The following is an 18,383-nucleotide window of genomic DNA, read 5'->3' on the forward strand; positions in this document are numbered from 1 at the left end:
GAAAAACTGAGGCTTAAAAACTCAAAAAGAATCTCCCAGCTCCGAAACCCCCCAAAAAAGTGGAGTATAGTGTAAGTGATGCCGAGCGTGGTTATGAAATCTTTATTTTCACACTTACATTCTGATGCTGAGGTCCCATTAACCTGCAGTAAAATGCACTCTGAGGACTACAGAGCTCACACACTGAGGACTCAGAGGAGTCCTCTGCATTTTACTGCTGGTTTGTCAGAACATAGCATCAGAACACAAGCAAGCATGAGGATAAAAATTGCATAATTGGGAGCACCGCATCAGAATGTGAGCGTCAGGCCTCATGCACATGGCCGTTCAGGTCAGCATCTGAGCCGGGTGCGGACCCATTCACTTCAATGGAGCCGCAAAAGATGCAGACAGCACTCATTGTGCTATCCGCAGCCGTTGCTCCATTAGGTAGCCCTACAAAAAAAAAAAAACACAACATGTCCTATTCTTGTCCGTTTTGCGGACAATAGGCATTTCTACAATGGGCCGCCTGTTTCGTTTCGCAAATTGCAGAAGGCACACGGGCGGCTTTCGTATTTTGTGAATCCACAATTTGCGGACCGCAAAAAAAACCTGAACGGTCATGTGGAGAACACCAACACCATGATCTCCATTATAGTCCCCATATTAGAATGCTGCTTACCATATAGCTGTTCGTCGCTTATTTTCGCAAAAAAAAAAAAACAACCTTTATTCAATATGTTAATTAGGTTCGAAGGTGCCCAGAGGCAGCGTTCATGTGGCCGGTGCCCAGGCCGCTTCGCTTTTCATATGAAACCCCTCCCCTTTCACCCCTCTGGCCCTCCTGAGGTTCTTCAGAAATCCAGCGCCATTCAAAAGATTTTCCACGCCTGTGCACTTCATTCCCCATTATGGGCAGAGGCAAAAGAACGTTTAATGCGCATGTGCCTGCCCGTACATCTAGCCGGCCGTGTGCCTCTGCCCATAATGAGAAATGAAGTGTGCAGGCGAAGCAAATCTTTTGAACGGCGCTGGTGCTTGATTTATGAAGAACCTAGGGTGGGCCAGAGGGGTGAAACGGGAGGGGTTTCATATGAAAAGCGACGAGAGGCCCAGGCACCGGCTGCATGAACCCTGCCTCTGCGCACCTTCAGAACCTAATAACATTGAATAAATGTGTTTTTTTTAAGCAAAAATAAGCAACGGACAGCTATATGGTAAGCAGCATTCTAATATAGGGACTATAATGGAGATCATGGTGTTAGTGTTCAATAATGGTCAGTTTAGGTGAAAGACTCCCTTTAAAGATACAAAATCACACACCTGAACTCTGCAACACTCGGTCAGGTCCATAAAGATTGGGACAGACAATTCTAACATTGTTGGCTCTATACACCACAACGGATTTGAAATTAAACGAACAAGATTTGCTTTAACTGCAGACTGTCAGCTTTAATTTGAGGGTATTTACATCCAAATCAGGTGAACGGTGTAGGAATTACAACAGTTTGCATATGTGCCAAAACAACTCTTTGGAACATTCTTAAGGATGAGCGCACTGGTGAGCTCAGCAACACCAAAAGACCCGGAAGACCACGGAATACAACTGTGGTAGATGACCGAAGAATTCTTTCCTGGTGAAGAAAACACCCTTCACAACAGTTGGCCAGATCAAGAACACTCAAGGAGGTAGGTGTATGTGTGGCAAAGTCAACAATCAAGAGAAGACTTCACCAGAGTGAATACAGAGGGTTCACCACAAGATGTAAACCATTGGTGAGCCTCAAAAACAGGAAGGCCAGATTAGAGTTTGCCAAACGACATCTAAAAAAGCCTTCACAGTTCTGGAACATCATCTTATGGACAGATGAGACCAAGATCAACTTGTACCAGAGTGATGGGAAGAGAAGAGTATGGAGAAGGAAAGGAACTGCTCATAATCCTAAGCATACCACCTCATCAGTGAAGCATGGTGGTGGTAGTGTCATGGCGTGGGCATGTATGGCTGCCAATGGAACTGGTTCTTATATTGATGTGACTGCGGACAAAAGCAGCAGGATGAATTCTGAAGTGTTTCTGGCAATATTATCTGCTCATATTCGGCCAAATGCTTCAGAACTTATTGGACAGTGGTTCACAGTGCAGATGGCCAATGACCCAAAGCATACTGCAAAAGCAACCAAAGAGTTTAAGGGAAAGAAGTGGAATGTTATGCAATGGCCAAGCCAATCACCTGACCTGAATCCGATTGAGCATGCATTTCACTTGCTGAAGACAAAACTGAAGGGAAAATTCCCCAAGAACAAGCAGGAACTGAAGACAGTTGCAGTAGAGGCCTGGCAGAGAATCAGCAGGGATGAAACCCAACGTCTGGTGATGTCTATGCGTTCCAGACTTCAGGCTGTAATTGACTGCAAAGGATTTGCAATCATTAAAAAGTGAAAGTTTGATTTAGGATTATTATTCTGTCCCATTACTTTTGGTCTCTTAACAAGTGGGAGGCACATATGCAAACTGTTGTAATTCCTACATCGTTCACCTGATTTGGATGTAAATACCCTCAAATTAAAGCTGACAGTGTGCAGTTAAAGCACATCTTGTTCATTTCAAATCCATTGTGGTGGCATATAGAGCCAAAAATGTTAGAAATGTGTCGATGTCTCAATATTTATGGACCGACTACTATACACCAGTACTCTCTCAAGCAGGTACAGATGTGGAACATCAACATTCGTGCAGATGTCACAAAAGGCAAAACGTAAACTCAAGATGTTAAATACTTATTAAGCTGTGCATTACTGATATGAATGAAGCAGGTGAAGTAATTATAGGGTTTTAGAGATATTTAGAGTGAGGACTTTACATTCATAGAGTACAACCAAAGCAGTCAAACTGCAATGACTAGTTGGTTCCTGGGATTTTACCAGTCTTTGCATTCTTAGGGTCCATGGTGCAAAGATCAAAGAGGGAACCTCCGATTCTATTCATCTAATGAGAAGTTTTACAAATGACGTATGAAAGTAGCTGATGTAACAAATACAAAGCTTTCGGAAAGTCTTCAGACCCTTTTACTTTTTCACATTTTGTTACGTTGCAGCCTTGTGCTAAAATTTATGACAGTGAAAAAGGTTAGAAATCTCTGCTAATTTATTAAGATGTATTAAAAAGGAAAAATGAAAATGTTGCATTGACACAAGTTGAGCGAAGCTTAATCCGAAGTCACTTCGTACAGTATGCTGAAGTTTTGAACGGAGTAGGCATCGGCTGATATAGATTTTTTAGGGCCGATACAGATACTTTGTGAACTTTCAGGCCGATAGCCGATAATTTATACCGATATTCTGTGAAATTTCATTTTTGAAAAAGAAAAAATTCCTACACAAATCTGCTGAAAATGAATATTTTTATTGTTAATGTTTTTATTGTTTATTATTATTATTATTATTTTTTTTACTAACTTTTAGCCCCCTTAGGGACTAGAACCGTTGTCCTATTCACCCTGATAGACCTCTATCAGGGTGAATAGGATCTCACACTGTCCCTGCTGCCCTGTGCTTTGTGCACACAGCAGCAAGGGAGCTGACTATGGCAGCCAGGGCTTCAATAGCGTCCTGGTTGCCATGGTAACTGATCAGAGCCCCAGGCTTACACTGCTGGGGCTCCGATCGGAGGGGAGAGGGGAACCTGTGGCCACTGCCACCAATTATTAAAACTGGGATGGCTTGGGTGGGGCGGCGCACTGCGCCACCAATGTTTTTAATATGGGGGTGGGGGTGGGGGGCGCACTGCACCACCAATGAACATAAATCTCTCATTTATTCATATACACTAGGCGGGAGCTGGCTGCAGAATCCCAGCTGGCTCCCGACCTCTATGAGCGGTAGCTGCGATCCGCGGCACCTGAGGGGTTAACTATCGCAGATCGCAGCTACCGCTCATAGAGGTCGGGAGTCGGCTATGTGATTCTGCAGCTAGCTCCCGCCTCCTGTTCAATTTGAATGAATGAGTAAGTTAACATCATTGGTGGCGCAGTGGCCACAGCCCCTCCTCTTCCCATCTGTCTCTTTATTCGCGGCAGCGGCATCACAGGGGGGAGGGAGACACCGCTTCCTTCTCTCCTGTGCTGCTGAGGGAACACGGAGAGCGCTGACAGCAGCGCGATCCTTGTTCCCAATAAGTTATCGGAATATCGGCAAAATAGATGCCGATAACTGTCAAAATCCTGAATATCGGTAAAACCGATTATCGGTCGATCCCTAGTACGGAGGTCCATCTCCGTACAGTATTAGAATGTATGGGCTCTGATGAGTCGAAGTAAGTTATTCACTAGGTCGCGTGTGACTTTAAAAATCAACTACCGAAGTTATTTAACAAAGTGGAAAACCACTTTAAAACTTGAAACCGAACTCTGCTTCGGTTCCAACTAGTACCAGTTTCAAGTTTTAAAGTGGTTTTCCACTTTAAAGGGAGTCTGTCACCAGCATCACACTTTAACCCTTACCATAGCTCCCTAGCATGCTTACAGTTAATAAAAACGTTACCTCTGGCATCAATCCTGGACTTATAGAACCATCAAAAACGATCTTTATAAGATATACAAATGAGGGCTCGCAAGTGCCCAGGGGCGGCGTTACTCTCTTAGGTGCCCTGCTTGCTCAGCCTTTTCATTGCGTCCGCCCGCCCATCCTTTCCCTCTGACCGCCTATCTACCAACTTGTTGTTCTGCCGATATCCCGCGCCTGCGCACTCATTCCTTTGGCCGGCGCATGCGCACTGCAATGCCCATTCCTTGTACGGCATCACAGTAATTAATGCGCATCCGCCGATGGACCGCCTCCTTTGTTGTGTTTTTGCGTCGTTAGCCGGCGTTAACTCTGAGGCATAAAATCAGGGCTGTGGAGTCGGTAGATAATGGTCCGCCTCAGACTCCTCTGTATTTAATATGCAAATGTATTTTATACATTCCTTGAAGGAAAGAAAGGCAACATACATGTCATTACCAGAGAACTACTGGCTAGGAAGCTGCTGCCTTCTCCTTTGTGTGCTGATCTTCTGCTGAAGATAGGGCAGTGGGGGGATACAGGAAGGGGCATTTATTGTAAAACATGATTTCCCTAGTAGAATCCCATAGTCATGTTTAAAGTTTAAAGGGCTTCTGTCACCCCACTAAACTTTTTTTTTTTTTGTGTACTTATAATACCTATTCTGCGATATATCTATACATTATGTTATTAATCATTTTCGTTCAGTAGATATGTCAAAAAACGTATTTTTATAATATGCTAATTACCTGTACCAGCAAGTAGGGCGTCTACTTGCTGGTAGCAGCCGCAAAAAACCGTCCCCTCCTCCTGTTGACTGACAGGGCCAGCCGCGATCTCCTCCTCCGACTGGCCCTGTCAGCATTTCAAAAATCGCGCGCCTGTGTTGATTCGGCGCAGGCACTCTGAGACGCCCTACTTGCTGGTAGACAGGTAATTAGCATATTATAAAAGTACGTTTTTTGACATATGTACTGAACGAAAATGATTAATAACAATGTATAGATATACCGCAGGATAGGGATTATAAGTACACAAAAAAAAATAATAATATGAGTTTAGTGGGGTGACAGAAGCCCTTTAACCACCTCAGCCCCTATAGTTTAAACACCCTTAAAGACCAGGCCACTTTTTACACTTCTGACCTACCCTACTTTCACCGTTTATTGCTCGGTCATGCAACTTACCACCCAAATGAATTTTACCTCCTTTTCTTCTCACTAATAGAGCTTTCATTTGGTGGTATTTCATTGCTGCTGACATTTTTACTTTTTTGTTATTAATCGAAATGTAACGATTTTTTTTGCAAAAAAATGACATTTTTCACTTTCAGTTGTAAAATTTTGCAAAAAAAACGACATCAATATATAAATTTTGCTCAAAATTTATTGTTATACATGTCTTTGATAAAAAAAAATGTTTGGGTAAAAGTTATAGCGTTTACAAACTATGGTACAAAAATGTGAATTTCCGCATTTTGAAGCAGCTCTGACTTTCTGAGCACCTGTCATGTTTCCTGAGGTTCTACAATGGCCAGACAGTTAGAACACCCCACAGATGACCCCATTTCGGAAAGTAGACACCCTAAGGTATTCGCTGATGGGCATAGTGCGTTCATAGAACTTTTTATTTTTTGTCACAAGTTAGCGGAAATTGATGATTTTTTTTTTTTTTCTTACAAAGTCTCGTATTCCACTAACTTGTGACAAAAAATAAAAAGTTCTATGAACTCACTATGCCCATCAGCGAATACCTTTGGGTGTCTTCTTTCCAAAATGGGGTCACTTGTGGGGTAGTTATACTGCCCTGGCATTCTAGGGGCCCAAATGAGTGGTAAGTAAGTAAATGGCCGGTGAAATCCGAAAGGTGCTCTTTGGAATGTGGGCCCCTTTGCCCACCTAGGCTGCAAAAAAGTGTCACACATGTGGTATCTCCGTATTCAGGAGAAGTTGGGGAATGTGTTTTGGGGTGTCATTTTAGATATACCCATGATGGGTGAGAGAAATATCTTGGCAAAAGAAAACTTTTCCCATTTTTTTATACAAAGTTGGCATTTGACCAAGATATTTCTCTCACCCAGCATGGGTATATGTGAAATGACACCCCAAAACACATTCCCCAACTTCTCCTGAATACGGAGATACCACATGTGTGACACTTTTTTGCAGCCTAGGTGGGCAAAGGTGCCCAAATTCCTTTTAGGAGGGCATTTTTAGACATTTGGATACCAGACTTCTCACGCTTTGGGGCCCCTAAAATGCCAGGGCAGTATAAATACCCCACATGTGACCCCATTTTGGAAAGAAGACACCCCAAAGTATTCAATGAGGGGCATGGCGAGTTCATTAAAAAAAAAAAAATTTTGGCACAAGTTAGCGGAAATTGATTTTTTTTGATTTTTTTCCTCACAAAGTCTCCCTTTCCGCTAACTTGGGACAAAAATTTCAATCTTTCATGGACTCAATATGCCCCTCAGCGAATACCTTGGGGTGTCTTCTTTCCAAAATGGTGTTATTTGTGGGGTGTTTGTACTGCCCTGGCATTTGAGGGTCTCCGCAATCATTACATGTATGCCCAGCATTAGGAGTTTCTGCTATTCTCCTTATATTGAGCATACAGGTAATGAGTTTTTTTTTCCGTTCAGCCTCTGGGCTGAAAAGAAAAAAATGAACGGCACAGATTTCTTCATTCGCATCGATCAATGTGGATGAAAAAATCTCTGCCAAAAAAAGAAAAAAAGGAGGGGAAAGGCGTCTGCCAGGACATAGGAGCTCTGCCCAACATCCATACCCACTTAGCTCGTATGCCCTGGCAAACCAGATTTCTCCATTCACATCAATCGATGTGGATGAATAAATCATTGCCGGGATTTTTTTTTTTATATATATATATATATACAAAGTGTTTGCCAAAGTATATGAAACACCGCCACCTCCCCAGCTCATATGCCTCGGCAAACGTATCTTTTACTGCAGAGGAGAAATCTCGTCTTGCAGCGCTGCATACACCGACTTGCGTGTAATCTGACAGCAGCGCAATGCTTCTGTCAGAATGCACATCAGTGCTGCAGCTAGTCGATCGGTTGGTCCACCTGGAAGGTAAAAAAAAACAAAACAAAGAAAAAACCAGGCCGCAACGCAATAAATTTATTAACTTTTGAACAGAACATATAAACTTTTTTTTAACTTTTTTACTTACCGGTAATTTTTTTTTTTGTTTAGTTTTTTTTTACCTTTATAGAACAAACCTCTCCTTCCCCATGGGACAATGTGCAAAGCGCAAATCGCCCAAAGATGTGGCGAAGTACGTTATGCACTTTATCCCAGGTGAAAGGAGAGGTTTGCAGCAGCTGTGAGTAAAAGAGCCCTAATAGCCCTGTGTGCCTGTCCTGTGAGATGCAATTCCTATGCTAGGTGTACCTGTGTGTGGTACTTCCGGAAACACTCTCCTAAGCATAGGGCAGGGTGGTCAGGACAGAAATAGCGGGTGTCACGCCTTATTCTACTCCTGCTACAGACACGATATTTTTTTCGGGGTGGCGGTTGGGTTGAGGTACCAGGAACGACACTGGGGAAATGTCGCTCGTGTAGACGGCTAACTACACTGGTGGTTGGGGCCACGGAACCTCCTGGATACAGGAGGTTCTCGATGATCTCTTCCTGGAATTTGAGGAAGGATCCTGTTCTCCCAGCCTTACTGTAGAGAACAAAACTATTATACAGAGCCAATTGAATTAAATATACAGACACCTTCTTATACCAGCGTCTGGTGCGTCGGGAAACTAAATAGGGAGCCAACATCTGGTCATTGAAGTCCACCCCTCCCATGAGCGCATTATAGTCGTGGACTGAGAGGGGCTTTTCAATGACACGGGTTGCCCTTTCAATTTGGATTGTCGTGTCTGCGTGAATGGAGGAGAGCATGTAAACGTCACGCTTGTCTCTCCATTTCACCGCGAGCAGTTCTTCGTTACACAAGGCAGCCCTCTCCCCCCTTGCAAGACGGGTGGTAACGAGCCGTTGGGGGAAGCCCACGCGACTAGTTCGCACGGTGCCACAGGCGCAAATCTGTTCTAGAAACAAATGCCTAAAGAGGGCCACACTTGTGTAAAAATTGTCCACATAAAGATGGTACCCCTTGCCGAATAAGGGTGACACCAAGTCCCAGACTGTCTTCCCACTGCTCCCCAGGTAGTCAGGGCAACCGACCGGCTCCAGGGTCTGATCTTTTCCCTCATAGATCCGAAATTTGTGGGTATAGCCTGTGGCCCTTTCACAGAGCTTATACAATTTGACCCCATACCGGGCACGCTTGCTTGGGATGTATTGTTTGAAGCCAAGGCGCCCGGTAAAATGTATTAGGGACTCGTCTACGCACATGTTTTGCTCAGGGGTATACAAATCTGCAAATTTCTGGTTGAAATGGTCTATGAGGGGCCGAATTTTGTGGAGCCGGTCAAAAGCTGGGTGGGCCTCTGGGACGGGAGGTGGTGTTGTCGCTAAAATGCAGGAAACGCAGGATGGTCTCAAATCGTGTCCTGGACATAGCAGCAGAGAACATGGGCATGTGATGAATTGGGTTCGTGGACCAATATGACCGCAATTCATGCTTTTTAGTTAGACCCATGTTGAGGAGAAGGCCCAGAAAAATTTTAAGTTCGGAAACTTGGACTGGTTTCCACCGGAAAGGCTGGGCATAATAGCTTCCCGGGTTTGCGGTTATAAATTGTGTGGCATACCGATTTGTTTCTGCCACAACTAAGTCTAAGAGCTCCGCAGTCAAGAACAGCTCAAAAAATCCCAGGGCCGAACCGATCTGAGCCATCTCAACCCGAACTCCAGACTGGGCGGTGAAAGGGGGAACTACTGGTGCGGCTGAAGTTGGTGACTGCCAATCAGGGTTTGCCAACACCTCAGGGACTCTAGGGGCTCTACCGGCCTGTCTGTGCGGTGGCTGCGACGGGGTAACTACTGCACGTGCCACCGTACCAGCTTCAACTGCCCTTCTGGTGCTCGCTACTTCACCATGTTGTACGGCAGTGCTGGTACTAGGTCCAGGAAGGGCTGCGCTGCTGGTGTATGCCTCACCACGTGATCCGGCAGCGACAGCCCCACTCTGCTGCTCTTGAAGCGGATCCTGCGCAACCTGTGGTCTAGCGACACGGGGCCGGGTATGCCTGGTTCTATCAGGGACCTCCACCTCCTCGTCCGAACTTTGGGTCAGAGAGCCACTGCTTTCTACAGGTTCATATTCTGACCCGCTAGATTCATCAGATGAGGGTTCCCACTCCTCATCCGACTGGGTCAGAATCCTGTAGGCCTCTTCAGAAGAATACCACCTGTTTGACATTTGGGCAACTAAATTTAGGGGTATTCCCTGAGACTACCCAAAAAAAAAAGCAAGCCTGTCTTACAAAGGGGAGGCTAGCGAAGTACCGGAGGCCGCTGCGGTTGATAAAAAAATATCAAAACTGATTTTTTTTTATCGCCGCAGTGCGTGTAAAATGAATGTGCAGTGATCAAAAAAAATAAATTTTTTGTCACTGCGGTGGGGCGGGCATGGGTGAACGCACGTGTGGGCGACCGATCAGGCCTGATCGGGCAAACACTGCGTTTTGGGTGGAGGGCGAGCTAAGGTGACACTAATACAATTATAGATCTGACCGTGATCAGTTTTGATCACTTAGGGCTCTTTCACACCTGCGTTATTGTCTTCCGGCATAGAGTTCAGTCGTCGGGGCTCTATGCCGGAAGAATCCTGATCAGGATTATCCTAATGCATTCTGAATGGAGAGAAATCCGTTCAGGATGCATCAGGATGTCTTCAGTTCCGGAACGGAACGTTTTTTGGCCGGAGAAAATACCGCAGCATGCTGCGCTTTTTGCTCCGGCCAAAAATCCGGAACACTTGCCGCAAGGCCGGATGCCCATTGGAAGGCATTGATCCGGATCCGGCCTTAAGCTAAACGTTGTTTCGGCGCATTGCCGGAGCCGACATTTAGCTTTTTCAGAGTGGTTACCATGGCTGCCGGGACGCTAAAGTCCTGACAGCCATGGTAAGTGTAGCGGGGAAGCAGCATACTTACCGTCAGTGCGGCTCCCCGGGCGCTCCAGAGTGACGTCAGGGCGCCCCAAGCGCATGGATCATGTGATCGCATGGATCACGTCATCCATGCGTATGGGGCGCTCTGACGTCATTCTGGAGCGCCCCGGGAGCCGCACGGACTGTAAGTATACCGCTCCCCCGATCCCCACTACTACTATGGCAACCAGGACTTTAATAGCGTCCTGGGTGCCATAGTAACACTGAAAGCATTTGGAAGACAGTTCAGTCTTCAAATGCTTTCAGTACACTTGCATTTTTCCGGATCTGGCGGGCACCTCCGGCAACGGAAGTGCATGCCGGATCCCAACAACGCAAGTGTGAAAGAGGCCTAACAGATACTATAAAAGTACAAATGCTGATTAGCGATACGCTAATCATCGAATAAGGGGTGCGGTGCGGTGGGCTGGGCGCTAACTGATCCCTAAACTACCTAACCAAGGGGCCTAAACTAATCCTAAAACCTAACAGCCAATACTAGTGAAAAAAAAAAGTGACAGTTTACACTGATCACTTTGTCTTTCACTAAGTGATTGACAGGGGGCGATCAAGGGGTTAATTTGGATGATGGGGGTGATGGAAGGTGATCTGGGGCTAAGGACAGTGTTTGGTGTGTACTCACAGTTCAGTCTGCTCCTCTGCTGGATCCAACCGACGAAAAGGACCAGCAGAGGAGCAGAGAAGCCATATAACAGATCATATTTACTAATATGATCTGTTATATGGCTTGTGATTCGATTTTTTAAAAATCAGCAACCTGCCAGCGACGATCATTGGCTGGCAGATTGCTGATGCAATTCTCCTCGAACTTTTGCCGGCCCGCGATGCGCATGCGCGGGCCGGCTGTGACCGAAATCTCGCGCCTCGCGAGAGGACGCGCAGGCGCGTCCAGGCGGAATGAATCAACCACCTCCAGGACGTGTCACTGCGTTCGGCGGTCCGGAAGTGGTTAAGCTAACAATCTGAGTTTACAAGTTTTTATAGCCTTAGCGGAATGACAGCAGTTTTTCAAATGGTTTACAGCTTCAGTCTTGAACTATTGACTATCCATTCCCGTCACTTATACAAGTGTCTCTAGTCCTGCAAAAAACAGTTACTTAATCAGTTATCAGTGAGAGGCTAGGTTAACCATGGGCGTTGCGTTCCCTGTAACAGCAGAACACAACACAATGGAAAGTATAAGTATCGCCGCTCCTTCATGGTCACTTAACGTGTTCGTTTTGCGGTAACGTGACGCACTGCATGCATTGGCCTTTATTCTTACAGTAGAGAAGTACCGTATTTTTCGCAAAAGTGGGGGAAAAATAGAAGTTCGTCTTATGAGGGCGAATGCTGCGACCGTCCGGTGAATAGGCTGAGAGGAAGGAGGGGCTGGGGGCCGGCATCTGTTTCTGTAATGGCAGCGGGGCCCGGTGCAGTCACTGTATTCTACTACACCGGGCCCCACTCACTGTATTATACGGTAATCATATCTAACTTGTGGGTATTGTTAAAGTATTCCAATCATCTTAAATCTAGCGCTGTACTGCTTACTACTAACTTCTTGGCAGTCAGGAGGCCGGGTGGGCGCTCGTAGCGTAGCTCACTACGTCATGCGCCTGCCCTTCCCACTTTATGAATGAAGCAGGCACCTGGCCCCGCTGCCATTACAGAAACAGATGCTGGCCCCCATTCACTACACAGGGACACTGTTATGGGGGGGTGGGGTGGGGATCTGTGGATGCCCCCATAACAGTGCCACCCACAGACGCCCCCATAACAGTGCCACCCACAGACGCCCCCATAACAGTGCCACCCACAGACGCCCCCATAACAGTGCCACCCACAGACGCCCCCATAACAGTGCCACCCACAGACGCCCCCATAACAGTGCCACCCACAGACGCCCCCATAACAGTGCCACCCACAGACGCCCCCATTAGTTCAAAACCCATCAAAAGCACACCTTTTGGTTAAAAACATATTTTTTCTTATTTTCCTCCTCAAAAACCAAGGTGCGTCTTATGGGCAGGTTCGTCTTATAGGACGAAAAATACGGTAATTAATTATAACTTTTTGTGAATTGGGACATTTAAACTTTTTTTTATTCCAATTTAAATCTAGTATGAGTCTGAGTCAGTTCATTTTTTGCCGACTCCAGGTACCCAAAATTGCCTCCGACTCCAACTCCACAGCACTGTATAAAATAATAAAGGAGCTGTACAAATCTGATAACCTTTGACGTAGTTTGTGTCTCTTACTAGCTGGTGGACTAACTGCATACAGTATAGATTTTTTTGGGTAGCGAAATTTCGATACCCAATTGATACTTTTGTACTGCTTTCGATATGAAACCGGGATTTCCATTTTTTTCTATACTGGGCTGTGCAGTCTAGTATCACAGAACTTGTGCCACCCCTGAGGGGTTAACTACCGCTGCTCGCAGCTCCCCGTCAGGGGCAGGGTGCCGGCTATGTGATTCTGCATCTTAAAAGGTTAACTATTATTGGTGACGCAGTGCCCCCTCCCCCCCAGTATTAAAATCATTGGTGTTAGTGGTCACCAGGTCCCCTCCCCTTCTTCTCATTGGTGGCAGTGGCAGCTTCTGATCGGTAAACTCCCTGCTGCTGTGTGTACTATGCACAATGCAGCAGGGAGAGAGTGTGAAGTCCTATTCACCCTGATAGAGATCTATTAAGGTAATTAGGACAAGGGATGAAAAGATCCCAGGTTCTAGCCCCTAAGTGGGGAAATAGTTAAAAAAATAAAAATAAACCACACCAAAATATTTAGTATAAATCACCCCTTTCCCCAATATTACATATAAAATACATAAACATATTACATATTGCCACATCCAAAAAGTCCAAACTATTAAAATAGATTTTTTAAAAATCTATGCGGTGAATGCCAAAACAGTAAAAAAAAATTTTGGGGAAATTGCGTGATTCGCCATTTTTTTTATTCACCTTGTCTCCTCCCCCCGCAAAAAAAAATAGGATTGGACTGTCGATTACGAGCAGGACGTTCCATAAAATGCGGAATGCACGCTTTTTTGGCGTTTAATTTTTTTTGCATGGTATTGAATTGCATCAAGTATCGCAATACTTTATGGTATCGAAACAACCCTAATAGAGTATGCATGAACATTGTTGATCTTTTCAACTACGAGCATTGTGTTATCTTCTTATACAGTCATGTAAAAACTTGCATCAAATCCATGTTGTGACCCTGGACTAAAATGGAAAACTTAAAAAAAAAAATTTTAAATTACATTATAAAAGAGGACACATCTATAGTGCAATCTGCTCCCTGTTACAATTCTGTATTTTCTCCACACTGTGCCATGATTGTGCAAACCTTGCCAAAGTAGTGACCACATGTATGTGACCAAAATCGGTAGAAGTGGTTGGAAACAACACTACATGCTCTATTTGTTGGATAAAGTATCAGGAGCTGGACGTATCGTTACAATGGCAAAACGTCATGGCAGTCAGATATTTTAGGTTGTATTCTGCAGAGAATGGATCTATCCCAGAAAAGCATGCAGACTCAGAAAGTATTCTTCTACTTCTATCAAAGTGACAGGAAACAGGATAACTCACCTTGAATGTGAACTGCTAATACAATACATCCGACCAAAGTGGCTAGAACACGTTCTACCAGTGGCATGTTCTTCAATGGCGGCATTTCACAAAATCACAGAAAATGGAGATGAGGACCTAAGCGCAATGACCCATAAATTTTCTTTGGTAGCGAATCTGTAAATAAAAAAAATTAAAAAAAAGTCAATCATGAGTGTGATGCCACAAAGTCATGAGCCCATGGTTGTCTATTGTATAACCGGATATGTTATCATGGTACCCTATCTGTGGACACTTCTGGATATAGTTTTGGGGAAGCATTTTAATGCCTGTCCACTTGTGTAGTGATTCACAAAGTGTGAATACAGAGATCAATCTAAGGCTACTTTCACACTGGTGTTTTGGTTTCAGTTTGCGAGATCCGTTCGGGGCTCTCACAAGCGGTCCAAAACGGATCAGTCTTGCCCTTGATGCATTCTGAATGGATAAGGATCCGCTCAGAATGCATCAGTTTGGCGCCGTTCCATCTCCATCCCACTTTATAGGCAGACTAAACTTAGCCAAACGGATCTGTCCTGACACACAATGTAAGTCAATGGGGACGGATCCGTTTTCTTTGACACAATCCGTACCCCATTGACCTTCAATTGTGTTCAAGACGGATCTCTTTTGGCTATGTTAAAGATAATACAAAAGGATCCGTTCTGAACGGATGAGTTTGTGCAGATCCATGACCGATCCAGATCTGCATCAAATGCGAGTGTGAAAGTAGCCTATATCACCAGTTAGGACCACCCACCGATACACTACATTTCATCTGGAACTTTTACCATACAAAACCACACACTAGTTTGCTCAGTTCCTTCTGTTCTGGAGCCCAAAGATTTGGCAGAACATTCTGCCCAATGTTATACGGATTAAGATTAGAGTTGAGCTTTGGCAAATGCGACCTTACGACAACACACAATTCTGCATCAACTTCATGTAATCACTATAATAGACATTTCCTGAATTTCTAGTGCAGAGGACAACTAAACCAAAGAATTGCGGCACAACGCAAACACCTAAACAGTTAATGCAGACAAAGGAGATCTGTACTAAGATGAATGGAAGGCACATTTTGGCTTTCATTGGCCTCTTGTTTCGGTGAGCTTGACCTGCACGACCCTGTCAGCCTGGCGCTACTCCTGAATGGAATAATTTGTATTTGTTCAAGGATGGGCCTCAATTATGTTTGGGGCTGCTTCCACCATAAATAACTCAATCTGTCTGTTCATCAGAACCCAAGAACTTTTCTTTTTAATTGGGGCTCCGGAGCCATTTAACACACAAGCAAATTAGTGGTGGAGCAAAAGGATTCCTGTCATTTTCAATTTCACTGGGTAAGGGGCACGCAGCCTTCGACCTGTGGCCTACTTTTCACACATCTGTGACTTCTCAGTAATTAGGAAACAAAAAGGATTCATTACCGCAAGGGAAGGGAGACAGGCTAGCAACAGGGGGGAACTATATTAAAAACAAAAAAAATAAAACTGCAAGACGGTCATGTGCTGCAAGATAGGCTACAACATACAGCGTACTTGGCACCCATAAGAGAGAAGATCTGAGACTAGGGTGAACGCGCACGTGAAATATTCTGCAAAATACATCTGTAAGCCCTGGGCTTAGTTGTCACATGACTGCAAATAATCCCAAATAAAAGTAAATCTAATCTGTGAATTCGTTTTTTATTATTGCATTGTACTTATTTGGTGTAAAAAAAAAAAAAAAAAAAAAAAAATTTTAAAAAACCTAACTTTTCCTCCATCAGCCTGCATGCTTTTACATACAATGTAAGTTGCTCTGGCCTGTTTTAAGGTGACGTTCCGTCAGACTGGCTGCCTCGGTCTGTAGCCCTTACCTCTCCTTTCCTGAGGGTCCTTTACAGCGGGCAGACTTCTAACCTGTAATGAGTGCCCATCAAGCATAGAGTCACTTTGCTCTATTTACATGGAGCATTCAGCAGTGCAGTATGTGACTGACGTCCGTGTCCCGTGAGAACATTCTTGAGAAGATGGTCGTGGTTCAGTAATTAAGAAGTCCGTTCAACTTTGATTTGGTCATAATCATTTCAGACCATTCAGCAGAGGAAGGAGAGGGGATGGAGACCAAGCCATCACACAAGCAGGCTGACAGATGTCATTCTTACATATGCACTCTCACCAACATTTCTACTTATGGCCTGTTATAGGCTACACTTGTGTTTGGTGCGGATCCGTCATGGATCTGCACAGACGGATCCGTTCAGATAATACAACCATCTACATCCGTTCAGAACGGATCAGTTTGTATCATCTTTAACATAGCCAAGACTGATCAGTCTTGAACACCATTGAAAGACAATGGAGGACGGATCAGTTTTCTATTGTGCCAGTGAAAACAGATCCATCCCCATTGACTTACATTGTGTGTCAGAACAGATCCGCTTGGCTCCGCTTCGTCAGACAGACAGCAAAACACAAGCGCATTAGAGCATTACAAGTTTGTCATTAGCTATATCCTTTAAGGTCCTCATAATACCATCATCTCGGAGTGATCCCTACCACCCCCTACGGTTTTTTTTTTATTGAAAGAAGTTCTATAAGATTCAACCGAACAGCGTTAAAAGGGTTTTTTAACTAATGGCCTAGCCTCTTGATAGGTCATCAGTATCGGATTGGTGGGGGTCTGACATACGCCAATGAGCGCTCACAGTAACGCCACAGGCTTCTCTCTGCTCACCAAGCACAGCACCTTCCATTGAAGTGAATGGAGCTGCGACTAGGCCATATGAACAGTGAAAGTGACATCACAGCGTAGGAAAAGCTGCTACTATGAGGGTTGCAGACAGATCTCCACCAGTCCCCATTATACTTAATGGGGCCGGATGGCAATGCCCAAATACAGAGAGATCTGACAGATTGTTCCCTGCTGGGTCCTAAGCGCTAGTGTGAAACTAGCCTTACAATGGATTCACATCACCATTCAGCTTTCCATTCTTCTGATCAGTCAAAAGTATAGAAAGAAAAAACAAAAGATCAGTTATTTTGAGTAGGGATGAGCGAAATAGACTTCAGATGAAACATCCCAAGTCAATTTGCATAAAACTTCGTCCCAAGCTGCGTACAGTATTAGAATGTATTGGGCCAAAGTTATTACTTCCCGAACTCAGGTTCGCTTCCAAGGTACGACTCATCGGAGCCAATACATTCTAATACTGTACGGAACAAAGTTTTATGTGAATCAACTTTGGATGTTTCATCCGAAGTCGATTCGCTCGCTCTAATTTTGAGCACCAGTTATGCTCAGTTAGCACTACAAATAACTGATGCATCTTTCTGAGCATCAGTACTGCGGAGGACTGCATGGAGGACTTTCAACAGTCAAAAATAACGGATCTTTGACGGAAGTGACAAACTGATCATAAATGATGCTCAAAATAAATTTATTTTTTTATTCCGTTTTTCTGACGGGTCAACGGTGATGTGAACTTAAGGGTACTTTCACATTAGCGTTTTTCTTTTCCGGCATACAGTTTCGCCACAGGGGCTCTATACCAGAAAAGAACTGATCAGGCATATCCCCATGCATTCTGAATGGAGAGTAATCCGTTCAGGATGCATCAGTTCAGTCATTTTGACTGATCAGGACGGAGATAAAACCGTAGCATACTGCGGTATTGTCTCCGGCGAAAAAAACTGAAGACTTGCCTGAATGCCGGATCCACCACTTTTTCCCATAGGAATGTATTAGTGCCGGATCTGTTTTTTTTTCTTATATTTTTACCGGTCTGCGGATGTGCAGACCGGTAAAAATATAAGAAAAAAAAATAAAAAAAACGAAACAAGACTAATCCGTCTGTCCACATGACAAGCGGAGAGACAGATCAGTTCTTGCAATGCATTTGTGAGATGGATCCGGATGAGTCTCACAAATGCTGTCACATCCAGCTCGGCGGATCCGGCGGTCAGTTCCGACGACGGAACTCCCCGCCGGATCACACTGCCACAAGTGTGAAAATAGCCTTAACCCAATTTTGATTTTCTGCTCTCCACCTACTTACTACTGTTTATATAAGGTTCAGCTCATGTACTTGTTTACAGTGTTGGACCTTTAATGTATACATGATTCATAGCGATATGATGAACCCTTTTTCGATGGATCCTATAAAAATATA

General features: G+C 44.5%; 1 protein-coding gene across 5 annotated transcripts in view; it reads right to left on the reverse strand.

Moving 5' to 3' along the window:
• The window catches only part of BMPR1A (bone morphogenetic protein receptor type 1A), a 111,087-nt gene that overhangs the window by 34,298 nt on the left and 58,406 nt on the right, over positions 1-18,383 (reverse strand). For 4 of the 5 annotated variants that reach the window (XM_040436972.1, XM_040436971.1, XM_040436974.1 and 1 more), the window contains one exon: positions 14,210-14,365. In XM_040436972.1, coding sequence (XP_040292906.1) covers positions 14,210-14,294 — 85 coding nt within the window. In that variant the 5' untranslated portion in view covers positions 14,295-14,365. Of the gene's footprint in view, positions 1-14,209; positions 14,366-16,088; positions 16,127-18,383 lie in introns of those variants that run through there. The other variant, XM_040436973.1, reaches the window with a different exon arrangement.

The sequence above is a fragment of the Bufo bufo genome, chromosome 6 (genome assembly GCF_905171765.1).
Source record: "Bufo bufo chromosome 6, aBufBuf1.1, whole genome shotgun sequence".
Taxonomy (NCBI): Eukaryota; Metazoa; Chordata; class Amphibia; order Anura; family Bufonidae; genus Bufo; species Bufo bufo.